Source organism: Mirounga angustirostris, unplaced genomic scaffold (genome assembly GCF_029215605.1).
Source record: "Mirounga angustirostris isolate CCGP_5_RB_7025 unplaced genomic scaffold, mMirAng1.0.hap1 SCAF_17, whole genome shotgun sequence".
Classification (NCBI taxonomy): domain Eukaryota; kingdom Metazoa; phylum Chordata; class Mammalia; order Carnivora; family Phocidae; genus Mirounga; species Mirounga angustirostris.
This window is the reverse complement of record NW_026991725.1, coordinates 57,585,832-57,613,402: the sequence shown is the minus strand read 5'-3', so window position 1 is coordinate 57,613,402 and position 27,571 is coordinate 57,585,832. Positions and strand designations below refer to the sequence as shown.

General features: G+C 59.0%; 1 protein-coding gene across 2 annotated transcripts in view; it reads right to left on the bottom strand.

Annotated features, from left to right (window-relative positions):
• Nucleotides 1-23,479, bottom strand: part of MAP2K3 (mitogen-activated protein kinase kinase 3) — a 29,768-nt gene extending 6,289 nt beyond the window's left edge. Inside the window, exons 1-9 of one of the 2 annotated variants that reach the window (XM_064582896.1) lie at nucleotides 23,238-23,479; nucleotides 7,849-7,915; nucleotides 7,407-7,455; nucleotides 6,300-6,413; nucleotides 5,972-6,091; nucleotides 4,512-4,628; nucleotides 3,425-3,509; nucleotides 1,859-1,986; nucleotides 1,264-1,341 (exon numbers count right to left, since the gene is read on the bottom strand). In XM_064582896.1, coding sequence (XP_064438966.1) covers nucleotides 1,264-1,341; nucleotides 1,859-1,986; nucleotides 3,425-3,509; nucleotides 4,512-4,628; nucleotides 5,972-6,091; nucleotides 6,300-6,413; nucleotides 7,407-7,455; nucleotides 7,849-7,915; nucleotides 23,238-23,286 — 807 coding nt within the window. In that variant the 5' untranslated portion in view covers nucleotides 23,287-23,479. The remainder of the gene's footprint in view (nucleotides 1-1,263; nucleotides 1,342-1,858; nucleotides 1,987-3,424; nucleotides 3,510-4,511; nucleotides 4,629-5,971; nucleotides 6,092-6,299; nucleotides 6,414-7,406; nucleotides 7,456-7,848; nucleotides 7,916-23,237) is intronic. The other variant, XM_045889683.2, reaches the window with a different exon arrangement.
• Nucleotides 23,480-27,571: the final 4,092 nt, after the last annotated feature.

Below are 27,571 nucleotides of genomic sequence, written 5' to 3'. Positions count from 1 at the left end.
CTTTCTCAGTCACTGCGAACAAACACCGCTTACACGGTTATGGTCACACGATGAGGAGGGGGGTTAGGATAGTCAAACTGCATTATCAGTACGATCCAACACATCTACATTGACCCTGAACTCCCACCCACCACTTCTCTGACCTGCCCTTGAATCTGGCTCCGAAGGCACACACCAGGTGCCCCCCCCCCACCTCAGGGCTGCTGCCCCCAGAGTCCTGCAGGGCCCTCCCCTACTTCCTCAGAAGCTTGTGCTGCTCTGCTCCCACCCCTGAGTCTCTCCTCTCCACACCCCTTCCCACTAGGTATGATCCTGGTTTGGTTTTGGATTACCGCTTGTACCCAGCCCGCAACACCAGGAGGCCAAAGGGGCTGGGGCAGGGAGGGTGAGGGCACCACGGAAACATCCACACTGCGGGCACTCCCCATTAGCTCCAATGGTGGGGATGGGGATGGAGGCCGATGACCCCTCAGCCAGCTCCGTCAGTCCCTAGGGCATCCCGGGGCCACCATGACAGCAACGTTTTCCCAGGTATCCAAGCGGGGAAAACACGCATTCTGGTCTTTTTCCTGTCCCTTCAGCCCATTCTCCACATGGGTACCAGAATGGGCTTTCTCAATTGGTATCTAATTAAACCTTGACCCACACCTGAGCCAAGCCGTGACTCAGGCAGGGGCAGGCGTTCCCTGGGCAGTTCTAGAAAGCTCCCAGCCCTCCTCCTGGACCTCATATGTAGCCATCCCAGCTGAGCTAAGGGCTAGGCACCTGCCCTCATCCCTCCCACCCCCAGAGCCCCAGGACTGACAGCCCACCCACCGCACCCCACCACACTCAAGCAAATGCACCAGGACCTCACAAGCAACAAACTTCTTGCTGCAAAAGAAAACAATTTTCTTAAGATTTTTGCCATTTTGCTCTTTAAATTATTTGGGTACCAGGAGCTCACTTAATTTGGAATTGGCTGTGATTCCTCAACAAGTACCATGAGCTCTGGGTAAAGTCTAATAGACAAGTTATCACAAGCTGTCAAGAACTTTCATGAAGGACACACCTCCCCACTAGGAAAGGGCATGACATCACTGTAGATATCCCCTTAGATACACCATAATTTTTGATGGCACGTTTTCTTCTCAGATTGTGAAGCCAACACTTTTTTCCAGGCCTAAACCATTTGATGGGCCCACCAAAAGCTCACGGACTGAGCATGGCCCCACCCAGGCCCCACCCGACCAGCAAGGGCTGGGCCCAGCTGCAAGCCGTTACCATGGTGATGCCGAGGCTCCAGACATCAGACTTGACATTGTAGCCCTTCTGGTTCAGCTCCGGGTTGATCCTCTCGGGCTGTAAAAGGGATCAGTGAGGCGTGAACACCCACCTCCCAGCGAGGGGCTAGAGTAGGGGCCACCCAAGTTTCCCTCAGCTAGACCTTTCCTCCCCCACCCCAAACAGAAGGATCAGTGCTAATCCTACCCACCCCAGCCCCCCACAGCAGGGGAGAAAACTGAGGCCAGAGGGCCAGCGTCTTGTGGTAAAGGCCCAAATCATGCCTCACAGCTACTCCTGCCTGGGGAAGGGGGGCACCCTCAGGATAGTGGGAGAGGGCTCGGACCTACACAAATCGCACAAGTCACCTCCATGTGGGTGTCCATGAAATTTATCATCCAAATGGGCATTTGGGGCACAGCTAATACCAGGGTAAAGAGGGGTTGCTTGGCCAGGCTAGGTGGCAGGAAATGCAGGGCCTCAGGAAGACTCTGTCCCCAATGGACAGAGGACGCGGCCTGACCACGATCTCGCAGGCACGTCCCTCCTGAACCTCAGCTGTGGGGGAACTCAGAGTGTTGTGGGGACCACTCACAGCCATGTAGGGTTTGCAGCCAGCGTCCAGCGTTTTGGCCACAGAATCCACCAAGTAGCCACTAATCCCAAAGTCGCACATCTTCACGTGACCCTCCTTGTTGATGAGGACATTGGACGGCTTCACGTCTGCCAGGGATAGAACACCTCTTTTTTTATCTTCTGGGGTCGTGGGCCACTGCTGGAGGCCAAAAGCTCCTCTGACGCCCCAGCCACCCCAGGGGCCGATGATACCAGGGCCCAGGGAGTGGAGGAGGGACTAGGCTCTGGGAGGCGCTGCCCCGGTCCAAGACCACAAAGACGGGAGCAGTGCAGCCAGAACACGCCCTGGCCACTGGCCACATGTGGGGAAGGAAGTGAGTTTCTACGAGGACCTCGTCTTTGCACCCACCATCAGCACTCTGGACATAAGGTCCAGAGGGGAGACTTGGCCGGTTTCCTGGCCGCATCTCCAGCTCAGGGGTCCTGCGCTGGGGCTCTGGCGGGGGGATGGCACCACTGCCCGGTTGAGAACCCGGAAGCCACCCAGCATCCATGCTGAGAGGTTGGGAGGTTCGGCCGGGAGGCACAGGGTGGCAGCGCAAACACGGGACAAGGGAGCCCACACTACAACTCGGGGTTCACACTGAGTGGCTATGGGCCACACAGCAGGGGATCTTCCAGCAAAAGCACATGCAGAACACATGCAACCTCCAAGTTTTCCTACAGGGACACACAGAAGGATAGAAATGCACAAGAAAAGGACCAGCAGGTTCCACGCTGAGCTGCCAACAGTGGTGGCCGGGGCGGGGGTGGGGGGGTTGGTGGTGCTGGGGTGGCCGCCGAGGAGGCAAAGCAAGCTTGGTCTAATCAACTTTGTGAGAAGCGGGACGTCCGGGTAAGTGAACTACTCAGAAGGAAAAGGAAGGAACCACGACACACGACCCAGCTGAGCCTCAGAAACATTAGACCAAGTGAAAGAGGCTGGAAAGAGGCCATGTGAATCTGTTTACATGAGTTCAAGAACAAGTAAAACTCATTTACTGTGGGAAAAATCAGATGAAAGGCAAAGGGGGGATGTAGGGGCAGGGACTGACCAAGAAAGGCCCAGAGAACTTTCTGGAGCGGGGTAGAAGGTACAAACATCCTGCATCTTGAAAGGGGCCAGGGTTACCAGAGCGTAAACTCTGAACAGATACATCGAATGTTAACTATGGATCTGTGCATTTCACGATACCTAAACGCTTATGTCAAAACAAATTCAGTCAGCATTCCCAGGACCAAAGTCCAATTCTTGCTCCGAGTACCAGCAAACCTAAGGACCTAAGAGGAGTGGCTGGGGGGGGGGGGTGCAGCTGGGACCGGGGGAGGGGGGTGGGAACTGAAGACAATGGCTTGGAGAAGTGACATTGGCCTAGACTGGGAAGCAGGCTCAACTCATGACCCCAATGGGCACCTCACTACCTAACACCTCAGGTGGCTCATCTTGAGAAAGGGGAGAGGTCCAGCCTCCTTGCAGGACTGGGCGAGACTGTGCCTGTGAGCAGGCTGCAGGCCCCTCCCGGCGGGTCAGTGGCAGGGCACTGACCTCTGTGGATCACGGACAGCTTGCTGTGCAGATGCTCCAGCGCCCTCACGATCTGGCGTTCAGAGCAGGAAGAGAAAAGACAAGGCTGCTGTCATTCCTGCTTCCGTCCACCACAACACAGCAGTAAGCCTCCCTACCCGTGTCCACCTGTCTCCCTCGGCCACATCCGGCCCCCAGTGCCCCACCACCCCAGCTCTTGCCCGCATCCCAACATTGACCCCAGTGTCATGGTGACCTCGGTGCAGAAACACCCAGCCTCCTGCTTTTCTCCCTCCCACCCGAGTGGTCCAGGGTCTCAGGCCCAAGCCTTTACCAGGGAAATGATGTTCCCAAGAGCTTGCAGAACCCCAGGCTTGTGACCCCTCCTAAGGGCTGTCACTACCCCCTACCAGGCTCTTGGGTAAAACCCAGCCCTTCCGTGGTATCCCCGGCTCCTCTCCTTTAGCAGGGCCAGAGGCCTGTATGCTTGAGCCATTCCCCTCAGGAAGACACAGTGGGGAAGCCTGGACAATCACCCCAAAGATCCTGAGTCGATACCCTGGCACAGTTGTGTTTTCAATGTTCTCACATGCGATCAGGATTGAGAAGCACCAGTATAACTGATTCCATTTCCTTTTTCCCTTTGGCTGCCAGGATGCTCAAGCCCAGCATTGCTACCTTCCTCTAGAAACATCTTACCTCAAAAGGCAAACACTGTGGATGCTAAGCTTCTCCCCAGTTTAGCTTGTACCTCTGTGAGCGGTCTCAGGGCATTTTTGGCATAAGGAAGTTGTAAGTACTAAGTCCTTTTTTAAAAAATGGTGTAGAAAGCTTAGGAGTTGGCACACAAAAGCTAGAGACCCAAGATCTCAAATCTGTGTGGCTCTGGGAGCCCAGGCTCCGGGGTCTCCTCAGCAAGAAGGCTCTGATCCAGGGTGGGAGAGTTGGGTCCCTGGAGGGCAGTCGCCCAGGTTCACGGCCCCACTGAGGACCCAGCTCTGCCCAAGCTATCACCATGAGGCTAGGCTTTGTGCCTGCTTACGCAGGCCCGGGGCCCCTGGCTATGGACCTGGATCCCACAACCCCTCCCAAGCCCAGGGTCACTTACAGACACAGCAATTTCCCCCAGGATGTCCTCCGGAATGGTCATGTTTTTATCGAGCACCTTCCGGTAGAACTTGTCCAGGGACGTGTCCATGAGCTCCATGCAGATCCACACATCTCCCTGTGGAAGGACACCTGGAGATCAGCCCGGGGTCAGCCCGAGGCGGTACCCGTGTCTGGATAGCCTGCCCTGGGGCCATGTCACCATGTGCCTGACTCTCCAGCGCCGCTCAGGCCTCCCCACAGACACATCTGCCTGCTCCCAGCTCCTCCTATTCTGCCCCCCAAATCTTTCAACTTCTGCTTCTCCACCTTCCATGCTTGTCTATACTAGTGGGTAGCACACCCAGCCTCACCCAGCTCTGTTGCCTCTGGTCTCCTCCCTCTGATCCCTAATTCTGTGGCAGTTTCCAGAAAGAAGTGATAAAACACACATCTGTGTCCCTCCCAATGGGGGCTCTCAGGCCCAGCTACAGCTCAGCTCCATGACCCAGCCCTGCAGACCCTCCTAACCTCAGCCGTCATGGCCCCCAACACACATGGGTCATCCTAGCTCTAGCCTTGACAGATGGTTCCCTTCTTCTCCTGCAAAGCTCGGCCTCCCCCACTTCCAGCTCCCCCACAAACTTATCTATCTTTCAGGACAGTCTTCTAGGAAGGCTGGGTATGGCATCTCCTTGGGGCACCCGCAGACCCACGTGCCTCCCTGCCAACTCTGACCCAGCATGCAGTGAGGCGCAGGCTGCCCCACCCCACCTTCGCTCCGCACACCTCTGTCTGGCCCACCCCCCACCCCCGCAGTAAGGGGCCGAGCAGCCTGCCCCCGGTACACAGCAGGTGCTTAGCCGGTCAGACAAGTGGATAAGGAGGCACTGACCCAGCACGCCTGGGGACCTGGTAGATGCTCAGGGAGCACCCAGCAGGAGCCTGTCTTCTGGCTGCAGCAAGCCACACCCCCTGGCATCACCCCTGATTTTTCTCTCATCCCACAACCAGTCCTGCCCACAGACCAAGAACTGGACCCTCGCCCACCTCCTTGGCTGCCCCTGCTCAGAAACCCACCCCACCAGCCTGGATGCCTGGGAAGCAAGCAGGTGATCCCAGAGGCAGACTGAGTACCAGGCCCTGGGTCACATCATCTTTAGCTTCACGCGACCTTGTGAGGTGGATACGATGACTGGCCTCGTTACACAGAGAAGGAAACCGAGGCAGGAAGCAGGAGAGCCACGCAGCCTGGGTCCTATGAGCTCTCCAGAACCCCGCACGTGCTGTCTTACTCCCTCGGTGCCTAGCACCTGGCACACACAGGGGCGCGGAGCCAGCGTCTGCTGGGGGCCCAGTGAGCAACAGCGGACGGCGGGGCAGCCGGACGGGGCGCAGGTGTGCAGAGCGAAGCGGGGGGGCAGCCTGCGCGCCCAGCCTGCAGCCCAGCCCCCACCTCCCACCCACCCAGCAGGGCCGCACCTCTCTGAACAGGGCCCCATAGAAGGTGACGGTGTAGAAGCAGTCGACCGTGCGCATGTTGATGTCCAAGTCCATGAGCAGACGCTTCTGCTCCTGTGAGTTCACGGTGGCCCGGATCCGCTGCGGGACACAGGGCTACGGTTCAGGGGCCATGCGGCAGAGGGCGACCACCCCCCACCCCTTGCAGGAGGACTAGGAGCTCCAAGGGGTACCCAGGGGCCGTACCACAGGCTCAGCCCCCGTGCCTCCTCCAGGAAGCCTCCCAAGTGTCCCCTGGCCCAGAGCTCCCTGGCTGGGCTGGGCTGGGCCAGCGCGGGGCCCTGCTCACCTTAACGGCCATGATGGTGTCGCTCTGGTTATGCCGCACCTTCTCCACCACCCCGTAGGCCCCACGGCCCAGCTCCGAGATGGTCACCAGGTCATCAGCCTCCACCTCAAAGTTCTTGGGGGACAGAAAAAAGAGAGGCCACAAGTCAGGAGAGTGCTGGGGCAGCAGAAAGAGGAAAGAGCCAGTTAGATCTGAGCTCAAAGCCTACACGAACCACCTTCTGCTGTGTGACCTGGGGCGAGTCACTCCACCTCTCGGACTCACGCCGCTCTCCATAAAAGCACAGGCCAACGTGCAAGGCTACTGCATGGGATAAATTCCACCGCCTATGAAATGCCCCCAGCCGGCACATGCTCTGGAGCTCCAGAGACGCCCTTTCCCTCTTGCCCCGCACCCCATTCAGGTGGTGGGACGGAATCATGCATTCACCCAGTATTCGGAGTCCCTACCATGTGTGCCTTCCTGTTTTAGGCACTACAGACAGAGAGACCGGAACAAAGGTCTTGCCCTCACGGTGAGCAGTGTCGCCCGAGGCCACCTGCACTCCCTCCTGCCCTCTGCTGTATGGCAGACAAGAAAGCTGGGCATGGCCCACTGACATGTATCGGGAGGGAATGAGCCTGGGACGGGCTGTCAGCCACAGTGGGTCTCTGCCTGTGCAGGAAGCACAGTCCCTGAGCCAGGACCTCAGTCCCTGGTGAGCGAGCCGTCAGGAGGTGCGTGTGCAAGGCAGGTGCCCAGGGGCTGCTTCTGAGGCTAGAGCCGGGAGTCCGCACGTTCGACACACCATTCCCACAGTGATGTGAGCACCGGTGGCCCCAGGACCCCAACTCTGAGATCGGGAAACTTCATGGCAGCTCGGGCTCTCCAGGCCCCGTGAGGCAGGCCACTGTCCCCGTTCCAGATGAGAGGGTCTGAGAGTAGCCAGCCCAGGGCCACACAGCCAGCGTCTGGGGAGGGAGGCTGCTCTCCAAAGCCCAGCTCCTTCCACCACCCACGGCCACTTCCCCGTGGCCCTACAGGGTCAGCGTGGGCCCGCTTGTCACATGAAAACACTGAGGTTCCGACCCCCGAAGGCCCCGGCCCAGGTGCGCAGCCAGCACCTACCCTGTCTCCGATGGTGATGAAGGTCCGGGAGTCAAGGTTCCGGGGGGGTCTGTGGGGAGGAAGCAGACCCCATGAGCCTCAGAGAGAAGCAGCAAACCAGCCTGGCAGAGGAGCCAGAGACCCGTCCCGTCCCCGAGGGAGGTGGTGCTCCTCCAGGCAGCTAGGCTCAGTCACCGAGCCCCTGCTGTGCCGGATGCAAGGCGTGGTCACACAGACGTGGCCAGAGCCTCACCCTTCCATCTCTGAGGTGGGCAAGAAAGGGCACACAGCGCAGATGTGTGATGCCTGGGAGCCCCCGTGGCCACCCCCGCCCCGGGGCCCAGTTCATAGGAGGTGCTATCTGGGACACGCTGCCCCCACCCCCCTGCCTGCTCCCCTCCCCTGGGCCCCCTCCAGGAAGCCTCTCCAGGCTGAGCCAGGGGAGAAACTGAGGTAGACTCACGTGGGGTTGGGTACGGGCGGCTTGGACACGAAGGATATCCGTATATCCTTCTTCCTTTTGGATTTCCCTAAAATGGAGAGAAGGTGAGGCATCTGGTCAATGCTCAGTCTATCGACATCCCTAGGGCACTCCTAGGCTGGACAAACCTGGGGTCAGAGATGATCCAGGCCCCCTGCCCTCAAGGGGCCACGAGGACAGATACAGGTGCTGAGGGTCAGTGGGGGCAATGCTCTGAGGGGGGCCTGGAGCCTCTGGGCACCCAGAGGATGTCCCTGGCTCAAGCCCCACTGGCCCTCCTGGAAGCTGGCCTTGGGTAGTCAGCCCACAACCGCCCGAGGAAAGATGATGCATCCAGAGAGTACCTCCAAGGAAGGTCGCTCCATCACAGATCCGCCCCCACGGGGCACACATCAGGCTACCACTGGGCACCCCCCGAGGGAGCAGGGCCAGGTCCGAGCAGCCAAAGCCCTTCCCAGGGCCTCTGCCCCCACGCCCTGCAGAAGCCCTGCGTCCAAAGTGCCTGGTAAGGGCTGAACTGTGCCCCTCCCACATCCGTGTCTTGAAGTCCTAAGCCCCGGTACCTCAGAGCGTTACGCTAACTTGGAGATGGAGTCTTTACAGAGATGATCAAGTTAAAATGAGGTCATGAGGGTGGGCTCTAATCCAGTAGGACTGGAGGCCTTAGAAAAGGAGAAAGGCAGACACAGAGACAGATATGCACAGATGGAAGACGATGTGAGGAGACATGAGGGGGGAAGACGGCCATCTGCAAGCCAGGGAGTCCCTAAGGAATCCAGAAGCTAGGAGAGAGGCCTGGAACGGGCCCCTCCCTCACAGCCTCAGAGGGAGAACCAGCCCGCCAGCACCCTGATGGGACTTCTGGCCTCCAGGACGGTCAGACAGGAAGTGTCTGTGAAGCCCCCAGCCCGTGGTGCGAGCAAACTGACGCGGCCTCCTTCTCCCACTGTGGCACTAACCTTGGTGGGGGGCCTCCGAGGCACACAGAGCTCCTTTCAGGTCCCACCTCTGCAGCCCACCCCTCTTCTGAGCTTCCCTTTGCTCATCTGTCACCTCAGGGGTGGCTGGGAAGTTCGGACAGACGCAGCCTGGGGACTCGCTGGCCGAAGCCTGGTGCCCGGCACTCTGCCAACTGCACAAAGTTCTTGCCTTTGCCGCCCCCCCCACGGGTGCCCCGGCAAGCCGCTTCCCTCCCCAGGGCACCGGGCAGGCTCCTAAGGGCGGGAGAGGGGCGTCGCCTCTCCAGGACCCCATGCCCACGCCTGCTGGGCTGGCTGAGAGAGGGTGGCCGGGTGCCCAGCGTGCAGCTAGTGCTAGGGGAGAACCGGCGTCGCGGCGCGCTGGCCGTGGCGCGCTGGCCGTGGAGGGCTGGCCATGGCAGAGGAAGCCTTCAGCAGTGCTGCGCTCTGAGGAAGGTGCAAGGCATCTCCCGGGCAGGAAAGCCAGGGCGGGGGACATCAGGGAGCCCACCGGTGAGGAATGAGGCAGCTTGAGTCCACGGCGCCTGCTCCCAGGCAACGGGACCAGAGGTCCATTGTCCAGAGGAGGGAAGTGATGTGCCCAGGTCACTGAGAATGCGGGTGGCAGAGGTGGGACTTGACCATGAGTCCCCGCCTGCCAGGCGCGTAGCCCTGATGTCTGCTCTGCCCTCCACACCCACCTCACACCACCGGCCACCCAGGGAACTGGGAGCTGCCCTGGGCCGGGAACCACCGGCCATGAGTGTGCACAGCACATTGGGAGAACGGGACCCCGGAAGCCACCTCTGAACCGGGTTCAAGATGCAGCTTCCACCACATCCTGCTATGTGGCCTCAGTGCCCCATGTGTGACCCTGGCTTGGAGGCCCATATACTTGGACCCAGCAGCCAGGCAGGGCCTGACACCACTGTTAAGTGATGGGATGGGGTTGTTACTGCCGCTGGGAAGATGAGGCCTGGCCCCAGCTGTCCTCAGAGCTAGATGAAATGTCACAAAATAAAACAGCCCCGGTGGGGATGGGGTCCCAGGGTCTGCATTGGGGTGGGTGGGCAGAGCACTGGGGGTGGTGCAGGCGGGCACCTGCAGCCTCTCCACGGAAGCCCCCCAAGGCTCCCCAGATGCCTGGCTCTGAGGTAGGTCTGCTAGGCCCTGGCAGCCAAAGGCCCGGACCCGGGTGGTACCCCAACGGCACCGTCCTCAACTCCAGAGCCAGGGGGAGCCCTGCTCACTCCACGCTGGCCCCAGCTCTTGGGGCACCTCTGTAACCAGATCATGTGCTTTCTCTGCCCCAAATTCAAATACCACCTTTGCCCCTTAGAGGCCGGGTGCCCTTCGGCAAGTCCCCATTCTTCTCTGAGCCCCAGTATCCTCACCCAGACAAAGGGGATCAAAACAGCACCTAGTTGCTTCTTATCACATAAAGCACTTAGAGCAGCAGCCTGCTGCCATCAGCAGTACTTGATCCCCCAGCCCAGGCGGGTCCCGGAACAACCCGGCGGCCGCAGGAACCAAGTTTCCACACACACTATCCACCGGGTGCCGCCATCCGCTCCCCTGGCACGGGGGTAGACCAGTTGCCTAATCATGAGCTCATATGTGTGGTTGTTGTTGGTTTGGGTTTCTTTAAGATTTAGGTATTTATTTGAGATAGAGAGAGAGGAGAGCACACAAGTGGGAAGAGCAGAGTGAGAGAGAGAGAATCCCAAGCAGACTCCTGGCCGACCGCCCAGCCCAACACGGGACTCGATCTCACAACCCTGAGATCATGACCTGAGCCCAAACCCAGAGTCAAACGCTTAACCGACTGTGCCACCCAGGTGCCCCTGTGTGAGGTGTTTTCATCCCATTTTACAGATGAGGCAACATGGCCAGCTGTCAGGGGCCCGTGGGTCTCTCTCTTGTCCAGCAGCAGCCTGCTGGCCACACAACTGGCCCTTCCCATCTATTCCAAATGTTCTGACAACCCTAGAGGGAGGAGTTCTTAGGCTGCCGTTACTGGAGGAAACAGAGATGCTGCACAGTGAGTCAGGGGTCTGACCGGGAGCTGCTCCCGGATCTGGTGACTCGGAGACCACACTGGGCCAGGCCAGCCGCTCACGGCACCCTCTCCTGCTGGGAGCTTCTCCTTGTAGGGGGACGGATGGGCCTGCTGTCCTCCCCACAGGGAGCACTGTAACGTCTGCCGAACAGGAACCCAGAGGCATCCCTGGGTTTCCCAGGGCCCAGCACATTCTACATGGCAAGAGGAAAACAGAAAAGCCGAGGTGTCCAGGCCCGTCAGTTCCTAGGCCACTTCTGTGCTGCCCTTGGGTCAGACTAAGTCACCACTGACCCCCCCGCTGAGACGGGCCATGGTACCCTCCTCTCGGCCCATCGAGTCCTGCGTCTCCGAAAGAGAAGGCGCGTGCCCCGACGAGGCGGGCTCAGCCGCTAGGTGCTCGGCAAAGGCTAGGCGCACAGTAGGTAGGCCTACGTGATGGCCCACAAGTGGTCACTATGGTTATTACAAGCCTCTCCACAGAGGTGATAAAAAGCCACCCATGTAATAGAATTATTGGGAGCTTTTATTCTTCACTTGAAGCTTTTTGTAACCAGAAAGTAAAACATTTTATGTTAAAAATGAACAATCCAGGAATGCCTGGGTGGCTCAGTCGGTTGAGCGTCTGCCTTCGGCTCAGGTCATGATCTCGGGGTCCTGGGATCGAGTCCCGCATCGGGCTCCCTGCTTCTCCCTCTCCCTATGCTGCTCCCTCTGCTTGTGCGCATGTGCGTTCTCTCTCCCCCCATCTCTAGTAAATAAATAAAATTTTAAAAAACTGAACAATCACTCGGGGGTCTCCTGGGGCTCACAGCAACACCCCTCCGTGCCCTCGCTGCTCTTGGCCCTACCTCACCTTTGTCCGGCCCGAACCTACACACCCATCCCCACCCTGGCATCTGCAAATGTCGTGAGATGGGCTCCCCCTCAGCCGGCCTCAGTTTCCCTAACCATCAAGGCAGCCCCTGTGCCTGTGGCCGGGCCGGGCGGGTGAGGGCCACGTGTGAGGAACGAGGCACTCGGGACATGTGAGCTGCCACTTGCCCCTCCTTCTGAGCCTGGGCCGGGCCAGAGGCTCCAAGCACACGGGCTGGGTGGGCAGACAGGGCAGGGTCCTGGCCCTCTCACCTAGCTGCCCGGCAGGGTCACGGGCCTGTGTCTAGAGTGACATGGGCTCTGTGGGGCAGCTCCCCCGCTGTCAGAGGGAGTGGGTGAGGCCACCACGGACACAGCTCCGCAACAGGCCGCAGGCCACCAGCCACCGCCGCTGTCCGCCATCCACGTCAGTCTGGATCCCAATGGCCAGGCAGCCCAGGCTGCCCAGGTGTGGGCCCGATGTGACGACCGTCACCACAACAAACAGAGGTTCACAGGCGGCCACCAGCAAACCACAACAGGCCTGCCAGCCTCAGCCCGCAGGGCCTCTGGCACCGGTGGGCCCAGTGCCAGGCATCTGTGTGTCCTCAGCCTCCGCCAGCCTCCCAGCAGTACCACAGGCAGAGAACAAGGAACTCGGCCACAGACCTACAGGACAAGAGCACACAGAGAGGCACCCCGGACTCCCCCAACTCCTACCCCTGCCTGGCCCTGCCCTCATCTCCTCCCGCTCACCGTTCCTTGAATAAGCCACCTTCTTTCCCACCACAGCGCCTTTGCATGTTCTGTTCCCTCTGCCTAGAATGTTCTTCCCTGCAACTCCGTCCTAGCTGATATATGATCCTCACCTTTCGCCTAGTCAGAGAGGCTTTCCTGATCGCTCCAGCTAAGCTCCCTTGTCCCTGGCTCTCCCTGGGTCCCACTGGCTTCGCTCCTGTCACGTCCCACAAGTCATGGTTCTACAGTGATTACCTCAGGGGCAGCTAGGAAGATGCTTACTAGCACGGACTCCAGCCAGGCAGCCTGCATTAAAATTGCGGCTCTGCCACTTCCTAGCTGTGTGCCCTCAAGCAAGTGACTTCACCTCTCTGGGCATCGGAGATCGACGGGGAGCCTAGGGTGATCGGGCGTGTCCTCCGAGGTTACCAGAGCCATCCCGCAGCGGTGCCTGACAGGCGAAGGTTAGACTGAGCCGTCTGCAGACCCCCAGGACTCCAAGTAACACAAGGCCCTCGGCCCGACAGCCACTCTGTACGGGAAAGTGGTTTCCTGTTCCTGTGGTACCGAGGGGGTCAGAGAAGAGGTGCGGCTTGACCAAAGTGACAGAGTGAGTGTCTGGTAGGGAGCAGACATGAAGACAGGCCTGTGTAGCTCCAGAGACCAAACATCAACAGAAAGCCTGAGAGAGGGGTCTCCCCACCCCCTGCGCCGCCCCTGCCCTGAGGCCTCAGGGAGATTGGAAATAGACCGGACTATACCACCGGCTCTCAAGGTCCGTCCACGGTGGGAGGGGGATGGGTGGCACACCCCTCACACAGAGCCTGCTGGGGCCTCCACTCACAAAGGGAGGCCCCCACACATCGTCAGGTTTAGTCGCAACCCCTGATTCCCATGACAAAAACAACACCGGCTGCTCCCAATTTATTACTTCCGCCCCCTACCTTTGGGGTATTTTGAGTGCTTCTTGAGCTTTCCAATTCTACTGGAGGAGTCCTAGGCCCGGAGTGTCCGGGCCCGCCCTGGAGATGTGGGAGGCCAGACGGCCCAAGGCCATCTGTGCTCCCTCCCAGCCCCTGCCCCACTTAGCTTGTCACCTCTATCCTATGCGGGTCCCTGAGAGAAAGTTCAACTGGGCCCACCTACTCCTACCGTACAGGTGGCTAACGGATAGCTGATGTTTGTTGGCTCTCACGAGCCAAGGCCCGTGTCCCCCGCTGGATCTTCATGATCTCTGCTCACTGCAGACATCACACCAGCCCCAGCTGCTCTGTGGGTGAGTCCAGATGAAGCGCTCAGAGCACCCAGGTCACAGACAGGACCACTGAGGCTCAGAGACGTTAAGCAGGAAGCCAGACACTCAATCCCACATATGTCTGAGGCTGGAGTCTCCACCCCCTGGTATCCCTCCTGCAAAGAGGCCCCAGAGGAGCTTTTGGGGGCCACCACCACCAAGTGCTGGTGGGGAGCGAGGACAGACCTGGCTCCCCCAGGCAGGCGGCCAGCCGGGTCCCTAGCACTACGGCGCCCTGTCCCCAAGGTCCTAGAACAGACGAAGGGCTCTCTCATTTACTGAGCACCAGGCGTGTGGCACCTGCCCAGGGCACCGTGTGCTCCATCCCACAGGTGAGCGACAGGTTCTGCCGTGGGGGGGGCCACTTAACCCCCCGGCCCTGCCCTCTCTCCTGCTGTGTGCTGGCCACCGGGGCAGGCGGCCCTGGCCTCCGAGGCCCTCGGCACCCCCTTTCCCTCCACATCCCAGGGCCTTCCTCAGCCGCAAAGCAGGTGGGGAGCGGTCAGTGCTGGCCACCTCACAGCATCCGTCCCTCCTGCAACGAAGAGCCGGGACCCCGCCTGCAGCCACGCTCCAACCGCCGACCCGGGCCCAGGTCTGTCAGGGGGTGCCACTTCCATCTAGTGAGTAGGGGCCGGAGATGCTGCTCCACAACCCACAATGCACACCCAGCCCGGACAACCGAGAACGATCCGGCCCAAAATGGCAACAGCACCGGGGCTGAACCCGCGGCTGACGGAGAGACAGGACCACAAGCAAACAGCAAACTAACAAAACCCATACGTGTAATGTTTACACAGAATGCCAAGCATGCCAAGTGCTCTGAAGAATAAAGGAAGCTGGGACAGGGACCTCTCCGAGCCGGGATTTAAGCCGAGGCTGACACGGCAGGCAAGGAGGAGGGAAGGTCTAGAGCCAAGAGGGCCAGACACAGGAGACAAGTGCAGAGGGACTTGGTCCGAGAAGATGGAGGGAAGGGGGCCAGACCAGCGGGTGTGGGGACGGAGGCCTGCTCTCACGTGGGGTGCAGGGCCCAGAGGGCCCAGAGTCCGCCCCCGTGGTGCCGACAGTTGCGTGAGCTCACATGGCCACCACGGCGAAGGCAACTGGGCACTATCCAAACGCCCACCTCCAGGAACTCATCCCTAACATACCACTCCCCCAAGAGATAAAGAATAAACAGCCGCCAACATCTGGTGAGCGCCTACTGCGTGCCTGGCCTGTGCTAAGCATCTAATCAGATCTCCCTGGATCCCCTCCCAAGCCCAAGAGGCAGGCATGAACGGGATCTCCATTGTACACATGAGGGCACTGAGGCCCAGGGTCTGGAAAACCGAGAGACTGGCCTAGGGAACTGGCCAGGGTCCAGCAGGCTCCTGGGCAGGCTGACAGGCTGAGTGCTCTCCATGCACGGGGAGGCGCGCAGACCTTGTGAGAGAGAAAGATGGTCTCTTCACAGAGGAGTCCAAGGAGCAAGAAACCGCCTTTCTGCACCTTTGAGATTCTCCTAAGCACATGCAGTGTCAGTTAAATGTAAGAATTTAAATAAAAGAACAAGAAAGAAAGAAGTCCCGTGTAAACGGTGTCCTGGGCTGCTGCAGGTCTGGGCCTCGGGCTTCTCCTCCATGTGAAAGGGGGAACCAGGCTCAGCAGAGTCCCTCGTGGGGGCGCTCAGCGCAGAACTGGATGGTGCCCCAGAGGCTGGCCAGTGCGACGCTGCGGCCAGGGACCTGGAGACTTGCGCAGGGTCACATGCCAAGACTCGAATACAGACCCCAACTTCCCAGGCCCCCAGATCCTGGCTCCGCACACCTCACCCGCAGCCATGGGTGCATCTCCCAAGCCACCGGGCCAGAGGCTGACGGACCGTGAGCACAGAAGGACAGGCTGTGGCACCAGGAGACCTGAGCTGCTGAACGGCCGTGTGACCACAGGCAAGCCACACCCCCTCCCTGAGCCTGTTTCCTCCCCTGATGTTCTGGGGAGTGCAATGGCCTTGACCTCCAGGACAGGGTGAGCACTAGTCAGGGGTTGTTAAGACAGACCTGGGACAGACCTGTGTGACCTTGGGCAAGTCACTCCCCCCGTCTAGGCCGGTATACTTGTAAAACTCAGGGACGACAACACACTGTGTTGCTGGGTAACCACGACAGCTGAATGAGACAGTGCGCATAAAATGTCTGGCACAAAACGGGTCGGATCAGTGGCCATCCTGACCCAAAGGCCTTCAGTCACCGAGGTGGGCCCCGGACTGCCAAGTGAGCCCCTGGACTGCAGAGCCCAGGCTTCAGGAGCCTATGACGAGGGAGGGACATTCCCGCAGTGACACTTAGCCTTCCCAGGGCCTAGGGGAGACGGGACAGTCCTCTAGCTCGGGCTCATGGGCTGAGCTGCCACAGGTCTCCACTTGGGGCCACTGTACGGTCACCCAGGCCACCAGGGGGCACTGCCGGGCCCCACGCTCCTGCTCCTGCAACAGGGTAAAAGCACCTTTCCTTAACAAAGGCCATTCTCGCTTTTAGTATCATTTGCATCGAAACAAAATCTTACAAAACATGGGGCCGAATGGGTAGAAGACCTAAAAAAGTATCCTTGGTGGTGAAAAGGCCAATACGTAGCTCAGGTCCCAAATCAGCACTGAATGGGTGCCTAAGGTGTCCCTGAATTTGAGAGGTCTCATCACCTCACTCTCAACAGCAGCCTGAGAGGTGGTGTCCTTCCCTTCGTTCGGATGAGAACACTCAGGCCCGGGAGGTCACCAAGGCAGCTGGGGCAGAGCTGGGCCTGGAGGCAGCCCCTCCCCCCCGGAAGGGCCCACAGGCTCACCCAGCAAGGGTCCCCCCGCACCACCCTGGGGTCTGCCCCAGGCAGCTGGGCTAGGGCGGGCTGTGCCACTAGCAGGAAGGCCAGGGGTAAAGCAGAAGGCCAAGACACGGACGCGCTGAAGGGCAGGGAGGGCAAGGAACATTCCCCCTGTGGTCTCGGGCACGCCTCCGGCCACCACCACGCACGGAGCACCTGCTTCGTGGGCGCACAGAAATGCTCCTCAGCTCTCTCTGTGCTTCCTGAGAGTACCTGGACATCTCCCCTGACATCCAAGGCCCTTCGCCGGCCACCTCCCGCCCACTGGCTTGCGCAATCCTTAGGACACGCCTGGGAAGCTGGGGGCAGTCGCGCAGGGACGCGGAGGAGGGAGTCGGGGCTGTCAGGTTCAGCCGCACTGGCCGAGCACTGCACACTTGGGGTCCCGGGCCGTCAGCCCCACCGAAAGCCGCTAGCCCCACCGAGCCGCAAGAACAGCTACAGACACTCATCTCCACGAACCCTGAGCCGGCCCCCGTACTCAGCACTTCCACACACCAGTGCAGTGAATCCTCGCCACAACCCTGCAATTTCAGTTCTAGGATCGTCCCCATGATACAGACTGAGGCCACACAGCTCGTGAGTGGGGGAGACGGGCGTGAACCCAGCCTCTCCCCACCCTTCTCAAGGGCGGCGAGCTTCACTATGCCCCTGGTACATTAGAACTCAATTTCAAAAACTAATAAAGATGTGATTAATACAGGGGCGCCTTGGTGCTCAGTCGGTGAAGCGTCTGCCTTCGGCTCAGGTCATCATCCCGGGGTCCTGGGATCGAGTCCTGCACTGGGCTGCCCGCTCAGCGGGGAGTCTGCTTCTGCCTCTCCCTCTGCTCTCCCCCTGTGGTTGTGCTCGCGCGCTCTCCCTGCCCCCTCTGCCCCCCCACAAATAAAATGAAAAAAAAAATTATTAATACAAAAGTCAGGGCAGTTGTTAGGGAGGTACAATTCTGGGGGGTACGTTGGGGTACAGTAATGTTCGATTTCTTTAGCGAGGTATTGGGTACACAGATTTCATTTTATTTTTATTCATTAAAATACAGAAGTACATTTTATATATCCTTTTGGTGTCTGTGATATATTTACAATTTAAAAGTTTAAAATGACTGGAAGGCCCCACCTGCCGGTGGGCTCAGCCAGGACGCATCAACAGGGTCAGTGCAGAGCCGCCCAGGAGCAGGGCACCAGCTGGGAGAAGGGCAGAGAAGCCAGGAGGGCCCCCGATATGGCAGCTCAGCCGAGACACCCCAGAAAGGGACCCTCGGGGCAGGGAGAGGGTGACAGGAACCTTTCAGGGTGAAAGAGGGGACAAAAGCCCTTCAGGGTGAGCCTGGTGACCCTCTCCCGAGTTGGATACAGCCCCCAGACTTGCTGTCTGTGAGCTGCACAGGGGCCTACCAGGCTGCCACTGCCCAGCCCTGAATGTTCTTCAGGACTTTTATATGAAGCGTTTCGGGGTTTCCATGGTCAGCGCTCGGGAGGGCATCTGGAGAAGCAGCCGGGCAAGCAAGCCTGACTCATGTGGGCCATGCCGAGAAGGAAGGCCAAGGCGAGGCATGGATGGTCCCTGGAGGGCTGGAAGCCCCAACATCAGGAGCTGAGCTCAGGGCAGGCCTGCCCCATCACCCCATCTGGTGGCATCTCCTGTGCTGCCCCACAGCTTCTTCCTCTGGGACGAACAGTGACACATAGCACCCCTCCTGAGACCCTGAAATACTCCGCATGGCCGCCAAGGCCCTGCACCCAGCCAGGCCCTGCATCCCAACTGCTCCCCCTCACCTTGGCCCCCTATCCATCGACACAGCTGACCTTGGATCTGGACCCTCAGAACCATGACTCCCAAGGCCTCCTCCTGCTCCTAAGGTGGAGCGCTGAGAGTCAGGGTGCTCCTCGCTCAGCCCTGTACCCCCACAGCCAGCACCTTGTCTGGCACTGATGAAGTTCTACCAACTGAGGGGCTGGCCCATGCTCCTGATTCCCCGCCCCACTCTTCCCTGTACTCAGGGGAGGCAGACCTGCAGAAAGAGGCCAGCCCCCAGTCCTCTCTGTTCCCCACAGGCCCTCCCCAGGAAGGCCCAAGAGGCAATGGGAGGCCCCAGCTCCAGCCTGGAGACCAGCGGGGAAAGAGCCTGGTACATTCTAGCTGGCATTACAGGACCCTGCAGCCAGAGTCCTCATGTCATAGGGCTTACGAGCCCATCTCCAGAGGTCACGGTCCTATTTACTCACGCATCAACGAACACCAGCCATGACCATAACAATAAGAACATAATAACAGATGCTGCTCATTAGACAGACACTGTCTCCAGTCTTTACCACCACCCTGCAAGGGAGGAGTGTTTACTCCCATGTTACAGAAAAGGAGACTGAGGGTCAGAGAGAGCACAAGAGGAAGTCAGGAAGCGGTGAAGTGAGTCAAAATTTGAACACAGGCCTGTCTACCCCCTGAGCCCAGGCTCTGCACCTCCTTCCTGTCTTGCGGAGGTTCTTTGGGGACTGAGGACAGTCTTGCTGGCCCACTACCTAACACTTAGCAAGACTGGAATGAGGCTGTCTGCATCCATCCTTGCAGATGCCAGCAAGACAGGCAGGTAAGGTCCCTGTTCCCAGTCTTCAGGTGAGGAAATTGAGACCTCTCATTGGAAAGGTGGGTCATGCGCAGGGCACTGAAATCATTTACAGAGTGCAGTGAATGTAACTAGGCCAACATCACACAGCAGAAGAGCATGCCCTGGAATTTGACCACGGTCACCTCTCCACACCAGGAGCTCAGGGCCACCCCATACCATCTCTCCTCCCCAGCCTCCCAGAGCCCCCAGCAGCCCCAAGGATTCCCTGGGCCCAGGGCAGCAAACAGCCAGCACCACCTGCTTCTGTTCCGTGAGCAAGAGGAAGCAGGGCCCTTGCCTAACAGAGGAAGTTCCTGGGCAGGGCGGGAGCAGAGCCAGGAGGGCCTGCCCAAAGGTCCCAGCCTAGCCTGAGGTCCAGGAAGGGGGCCACCTCTGATGCCCATCTGAGGCCTAGATGCTGACCTGCAAGGCCGGGGTCACAGCCCCCCTCCGAACCCACCAGCCAGCAGGCACCGCCCCTTTAAGCAACAGCCAGTTGGGCTGGCATGCCCGGCGGGTGAGTCAGCACCCAGTGCCCGCTGACTCACCCACCGGAAGCCTCCCGCTGCCCCAGCCTTCTCCCCACACAGGCAACTGAGAACTTTGCTCCTTTCAGGCCTGGAGCCATGGGCTGGCTGATAGAGAGTTTCCTGTGCGTCACGCCAGGGGTGGGGGAAGTCCCCAAGGTGTCACCCTCCAGTCTTTCCGACAGCAGGAATGGGACAGGACAGGGGGTTGGGGGCGGGAGACAGTGGCCATGGCAGGCAGGGCCAGGACACCGACGGTGCTCCTGAAGCCTCAATGTCCCCACCGGGCAGCTGGGAGCCATGTGAAGATCAACCACGACGTGCCCGTGGGCGGCACTCAGTGCAGTGGGGGCAGGGACAGGATGCATATGGTACCCCCAAGGACAAATGCAGCCTGAAACAGCAGACCCAAACCATGCCAACCAAATGTCCCCCTGACCACTGGCCCCAGCGCCAGCTGCCCTTGGCCTCTGACTCCAGCCAAAGATGGCATGTGGGCAAGGACGCTGGGGAAACCCAGCAGGGCTGTGGGACCTGGCGCCTCATGCACTCACGGAAAACTCCCCAGGCCTGTGGCATAGAGGATGGAGCAGGGCACCAGCTGCGAGGCAGGAAGCTCAAAGGTAAAGCTCCCTGAAGGTCAAGTGCCAACCACACCCTGTTTTGTTCAAATTCCTCTGAGAAGGTGAAGAGCACAATGCTGGAGGACCCTGTGCCCAGGATGGGGAAGGCACAGGTGAGGATCCCAGCTCTGTGGACTCAGCCCAGCCACTCCCCCTGTGTGGCCTCAGTTTTGTCATCTGTCAAATGGGTCAGACTGCAGTGAAGATAAAATGTGCCAACTGTAAAGGGCTGTGTACGCAAGAGGCATCACCTCTGGCTCAGTCCTTGCTCCAGGTCAGGCTGGACCTGGAGGAGACACGCAGACTAGGCAGAGGCATAATGGAGCATCCCACCAGCTGGGATGGCAGGGTGCGGGCAAGGGGGAGGGGGATCCCCACCAGCTCAGCTCAAGCATCCAGCACAGGAATGGGACATAAAGGAGCACTGGGGAAACCTGTGCAGATCCACAGCCGTGGACAGAGCCCTAGCTGCACGTGTCACAACCGTATGACCTCAGGCAAGGCACTAACCACCTCCGACTCTCAATTTCCTCATCTATAAATGGGGCTGTGAGGAATAAATGGGAGAGCACACGGAACATGAAAAAAAGCTTGATAAGTGGCAACTCTCAGGATTTTTGGTGGGGGGGTATTATGGCTCCCCACCATATCCTTCCACAGACCTTGAAGAGGCTGACAAGGTCCCTGAGCCTTGCAGAGGCTCCTGACCCTCCATCTAACCCACCCAGCATCATCTATTACCTGGACCCTCAAACTGGAAATTCATCTTCGTTCTCTCTCTGCAGAGAGGCTCAGAGAGGCCAACACCAGAACTCAAGTCACATAGCACATGGGAATCAAACAGTGCCTCCCCAAATTCCCTTTTCCCTTCACACCCGTGACCCCTCTCCCTTCACAACTCTACAACTTTTATTGTGATGAGGCATTGCCTGCCCGGAAAAGCTGAAAGAGCATTCAAAGACAAACACTGCTTCCAGCCTCCTCCTTCTGCCCATGAAAGCACTGTGGCCCAGAGAAGCTGAGGGACCTGCCCTAAGTCCCACAGCACTGACCAAGCTAGAGAAAAGAAGTGTCTGATTTCCTGGTTCTCCAGAGCGGAGAAGCGTATGATTTCCCGGTTCCCAAGCTCCACGAGGTCTGTGCAGTCCAAGTCCCTCCCCAACCGCCTCCCCCCTCAAGTGCCTCGAGTTACTCACAGTGGTTGGGCAATGGTCAGGGATCCGGCCTCCCACTTACATAAGACGTAATTACCCTGCCCACCGGGCCGGCCAGGCTCTGGCCCACAGCCAGCGCAGCCCCTGGCAGCAGGGGCAGAGATGGACCCACACCCTCCCCAGGACCCCACAGGCCCTCCTGCTGCCCGGGCCCCTCCAGAGAAAGAGAGGGAGGATCAAGCCCCGAGGAGAGGTGCACTGAGTAACATCTGTTACCTTTCTCCACCTCACTCTGCAGCTGCAACCCAGACAGAGGCAAGGCCTTGACCCCACATGGCTGAGGCCTTCCCAACAAGGGAAACGGTAACAAGGTGTGGGCAACTGTGCCTGCCTGAGCACCTACTGTGTGCCAGGCGCCCTGCTGCGCTCATCACCAACTCACCCATGCTTGCTCGAAACTCTTTAGTTATTTGCTACCTCATATCACACCCAGAAATCCACACAAGGTACGTGTGATTACTCCCATTTTACAGATAAGGAAACTGAGGCCCAGAGATACTTCTGCTGCTGGGGTGAGGCAGCAGCAGGTTTAGAGAGCCGGGAGGCAGCCCATTCATTACAGCTATGGCCGCTTTGGAAAGCTCACACAGCCTAGCCTGCTGAGGCTCTGACATGCCAGAAACATCCCTGCCTCTTCTCTGCACCAAAAAAAAAAAAAAAAAAAAAATCCCCCTTTCACCCTCCAAGTTTCACCCCCTCCCCCCGCCCCGCATGACAAATCCTGCTGCTCTGCCACGGCAGCCGCCACCTCAGAAAAATTTCCAGGAAGGCCAGCTACTTGGAGAAGACAAGAGCGAGCCCATTGCACAGTGAGCACCCTGGCCTAGCGGCTGGCCCAGAACCCCCAGGCAGCAGGGGCAAGCCTGGGATGGACCAACCCTGCAGATACCGGGGAACAAAAAGGGGTGAGCTGCCCAAGGGCAGAGAGAAGCTTGCAAGTCAAGACAAGGAGAGCTGACGGAGAGGGGGGCTGTGTTAGGGTGCAGTGGGAGGCCAAGAGAGGTTCCCGGGGCACAAGGCTGCAGGGCTGCAAGCCCGCCTGGGATGGGGCAACGAGGGGCCTACAAGGATGGAGACAGTTGGGGGAGAGGAGCGAATTTTTAGCTGGAGTGTAGCCAGGGCACCCACACTGCGGGGCGGGGGGAGGGGGGGAGTAGTTTACATTGAGATTCCCCAGCAGGGCAGCACTGCTGGGGTTCAGCTGGGGAGTCATTTAAATCCCAGCATGGATTCAGCCCTGGGACCAGGGACTGCAAGTGGGGGCTGGGTGAAGGATCAGAGTGAATACCACCTGGATCCAGCTAAGGGACCCAGATTGGGAGAATTCCTGTTCTGGGTGCAGTTGAGGCCTAAATGAGGAGGTCAGAGTGAGGTTTCTGACCTGGAGCGGGGTCATCAGAACGAGATGCTAGCCTGAGTTCGGGTGTGAGAGCAGCCGCAAGGCCTAAACTGGGGGGTCCAGGTGAGGTCTATCTAGGCTGAGACCGAGACCCGAGTGCGGAGGGATTCCGGGCCGGAGTGCTGCCTAAGTCCGGGACGGGCTGCAATGGGATCAGACAGACAGAGGTCGGGGTCCGCAGTCCGGGCCGACTGGGCGCGGGGGGTCAAGCCGCGCTCCCCACCAGGCGTTCCTACCTTTGGTCTGGGGCATGCTGGCGGGCTGACTGGAGGCGGGCGACTCCATGGTGCAGGCGGGTCCAGGGGCGGCGGCAGGAACTAATCTAGAGGGCGGCAGGCTCTACCCGGGCGGAGAGCGCTCATGGCTGCGGGCAGGGGGCCCGGGCGCGGCGGCGGAGCTGAGACGGCGGCGGCGGCGGCGGCGGCGGCAAGTTAGCGTCCGCGACGGGCGGTGCCGGAGCCAGACTGGGCAGCGCCGCGGGGGCCCCGGCCGGACGGCGCCGACGTAAGCCCCGCCCCTGCACGCCGATTGGCCCGTCAGTCTCCAGGGCCCGTCCCCTGCCTATCAAATGCCGGCCTGCCCTGCCTGTCAAGCACAAGCCTCGCCCCTGCTGGCCCCAAATCGGGCTCCTCCCACTGTCTGTCAAGCCCCGCCTTCCACCCGGGAAACCCGGGCCCACTCAGGCTGGGTCCCCCTCTTAGGCTGGAGCCGGGTGCCTCCCGCTGCCTGTCAAGACGCAAGCCCGCCCACTGCCCGGGACTGGCGGAGCCCGCCTCGCGCCTGTCAGGCACTAGGCCCCGCCCCCGCGCTCGCCCAGCCCCGCAGCGCCCTTCCAGGGCGTTCGGTGGGCCCTCCTGGAGTGCGCAACCTGGGAAAAACCCCACGTATCCTAGGGTGGCGGGAGCGGGAAGGCGGGGTGCTGTGGAGCCGTTAAAGTGCGCCCCCGGGGCGAGACCTGGGTTCAGATCCCTACTTGGCTACTTTCCAGGGGCGGTGACCTTGGGCAAGTCTGGTAACCCCTGAGTCTCAGTTTTCGCCTCTGTAAAAAGCGACCATAACAGCCCTGCCTCCTGGCGCTGCACAGGAGATCGGACCCGGGCTTTAGCAGAAGGTCAATCCTGGTTGACCGCACGTTGCAAAGGGCTTAAGCACAGTGCCCGGCGTGCGCACATTTATTCCCTGCCTCTGCGTCATCCCCCGAGCGCCCGCCGCTGTGTGTCCGGCACCGGGGAACGGGTGGGTTGCAGTGGTGAACTTTGTGGTTCCTAGTGAGACGTCAGTAAACGTAGTTTTAGTGGTTATGTCTTTACCGCCCCTCGTTCTCTACACGGTGAAGCTGAGTCTTGGAGGGAGTAAGGTGGGCCTTTGGTTCTCTTCTCCGCTCTTGGGGCCTCTGTCTGTGTATACAGACTGTATAGTGTATAATGGCAACATAGGCAAGTCCTCCCTTCCGCTCCCACGTGGAGCTAGGGGGATTTTAGGAGCCACTGACCAATCTGGCCCAGGGATCAGGTGATTCAGACAGAAAGCTAGGGCTAGGGAGGGAGGGAAGCGCCTTGCAAAGGTCAAGGGGTCAGCCCCTAGCCTCTGGGCAGGCATGAGTGTGCGGCCTGCCGGGGACCTCACGTGAGGAAAGCAGATTCCACCACCTGCTAGAAATGCTTGGAGCAGGGAGCTGACCTCTGCTTGCCCATTTGTAAATAGGGGTGATCCCTGCAGGGCCCCACCCACACAATGATGGAGAGGGCCCGATGAGATAAGGAAGGGGGATATGTTATTTACATTATCATTACTCTCTTCCTGCGTCTCTTGCTCACCCTTTCCGGGCAGTGGGTGGAAAGTCATGATCTATGGACTCAGACAGGAATGGGTTCAAATGCCAGTTCTGCCACTTACTAGAAGTCATGGAGCAGCTCCATGCCTCAGTTTACTGACCTGTCCCATGGGGACAATGAGGCCTCTCTGAAATTGGCTTGTGAACTCAGGCTTGGAAGTGCCTGGCTTAGGGCCTGGCACTTCCTAAATGCCCAGGAAATATTTGTAAATATTCTGCGGGCCACCTCCTCCAGGAAGCCATCTCAGCCTTACCACTCCTGGGTGTGTGGAATGCTCTGTTCCCAATGGGTCATGTGACCCTGGGCTAGTCATTTCACCTCAGGACCTGGTGCTTATCCATCTGTAAAATGGGCACCCAGCAGCAGCTACTTCCCTATCAGGAATGTAAGCCTGGTCCCACAGGTTTTCTAGGCTCAGGCTCCTGCCATCTGCTCGGACTTCCACGCTTCCCCTGCGCCCTGTTCGAGGGTCTCAGTGCTGCCCCTTGAATGTGCCAATACCCGTCCTGCCTCGGGCCCTCTGCCCTCACTGTTTCCTCTCTGCCTGGAACCCCTTTCCTCCCAGGATTCCTGTGGTGGTTCCCTTCTAGCCTGCATCCCTGACCCGGGATGACAGAGGACTGGAAAGAGAGGATGGTGGGAACCCAGGATGAACTCCTCTAAAAGGCCTTCCTGCTCATGTCCCCAAATCAGTTGTAATTCTCCGCACAGAACTCATGCCACTGATGCCTTTCCTATTTGCTCTGTTTTTTATCCAGCTCTCCCTCGAGACCATCAGCCCTTCCTGCGCAGGAATCTTGCCAACTCATTCCCTGCCGAAGTCCTGATGCACAGCCCAGGGCCTGGTGCATAGTAGGTGCCTAATAAGTCCTTGAGGACTGAACAAAGGCAGGATGAAAAGCATGCCACAGACATTGATGAAGTGACTCTAGTCCCGTGCCAGCCTCCCAGGCACCCGTATGACTCAGACAAGGCCCTTCAGTTGGAGGAGCTGACGGTTAGTCAGGGAGCCTGACAGTCAGCCCAAGAATCACAAAACTCCATGTGGGGTGCTATAAATAGATTCATGAGCAAGAGTCTCAGGAAGGTGCCAGACACCACCTGGGTGAGGTCAGGGAAGGCTCCTCAGAGGAAGTGACTTTGAAACTGGACCGTGAAGGATCAACAGGAGCTTGTCGGGCAGAAAAGCAGAGAGAGTCTCCCTGGGAAGGGCTGGAGGTGCGAAAGGGGCCACATGTGGGGGCCAGCTGGGGCTGCAGAGCTGCATGGCGGCCACGACAGGAAGCACCATGATAGAGCCGCCCCTTCTCCTCTCAGCTAGCTACAGCAGCATGTGCGGGCCACCCTCTGGCCCTCGGGAGCTCGGTAAGGCCGAGGAACTCCGTGATGGCTCAGAAACCAGAAGGAGCATGCAATGGGGTCCCAGCAGGTTGCCTCTTACCCGGACTCTGAGAAGGAACGTCCCAAACACCCCTCTCTGTAGACTCAGGGAAACTGAGACACAGGGAGGAATTGGGGGTGGCCAAAGTTAGGATGTGGCTGTGAGCCGAGGTGGGAGGGACCCGGGATGACAGAGGACTGGAAAGAGAGGATGGTGGGAACCCAGGACTGGGGAAGATCATTCATTCATTCATTCATTCAACTGTGTATTGAGCACTTACTGTGTGCCTCGCACTGAGGGCACAACATTGAACAAGACAGACACAATTCCCGGCCCTTACCGAGGTGATGGTCTGGTGCGCAAGCCGGGCAAGCAAAATGCCTAGGTTACATCATTATACTCGGTCAGAGGATAAGTGCTATGGGACAAAGGATGGAAGGGGACAGGGACTGTGTCTGGGTGTCGGGACTATACTTTTAAAGACAGAGGTCAGGAAAAGGCTCACTGGAAGGTGACGTGTAAGCACAGAGCTGAGGAGGTGAGGAAGGTGTCATAAGGACGTCTGGTGGAGGGCGCCTGGGTGGCTCAGTTGGTTAAGCGACTGCCTTTGGCTCAGGTCATGATCCTGGAGTCCCGGGATCGAGTCCCGCATCGGACTCCCTGCTTAGCGAGGAGCCTGCTTCTCCCTCTGACCCTCCCCCCTCTCATGTACTCTCTCTCATTCTCGCTCTCTCAAAATGAATAAATAAATCTTTAAAAAAAAAAGGGGGGGGGGGCGCGCCTGGGTGGCTCATTTGGTTAAGCAGCTGTCTTCGGCTCAGGTCATGATCCTGGAGTCCCGGGATCAAGTCCCGCATCGGGCTCCCTGCTCGGCAGGGAGTCTGCTTCTCCCTCTGACCCTCCTCCCTCTCATGCTCTCTGTCTCTCATTCTCTCTCTCTCAAATAAATAAATAAAATCTTTAAAAAAAAAAAAAAAAGGATGTCTGGTGGAAGAGCATGCAGGCCGAGAGAACAGCATATGCAAAGGCCCTGAGGTAGATGGCTTCTAGGGGAATAACTGTGGCTGGAGTAGTGGGAGATGGGGCGGGGTGCTGTTCTCACCTATATGTACCTCTTGCACTTCTCCAACACACCCACCTGCACAATCAAAACTCCACGAGCCCCCTTTCACACCTAAGTCCACAGAGCCCAAATACACATGCGCACATGAACACAGCAAGGTGCACAAGTGTGAATACGCACGTGGAATGGCCACACAGGTGTAGGCACAGTAACAGACTCAATCCACAGGCACACCACCCTGACACTAGAAGGGGCCTCCGCGGCTTGCTGATACACAACGCCCTCTGGTGA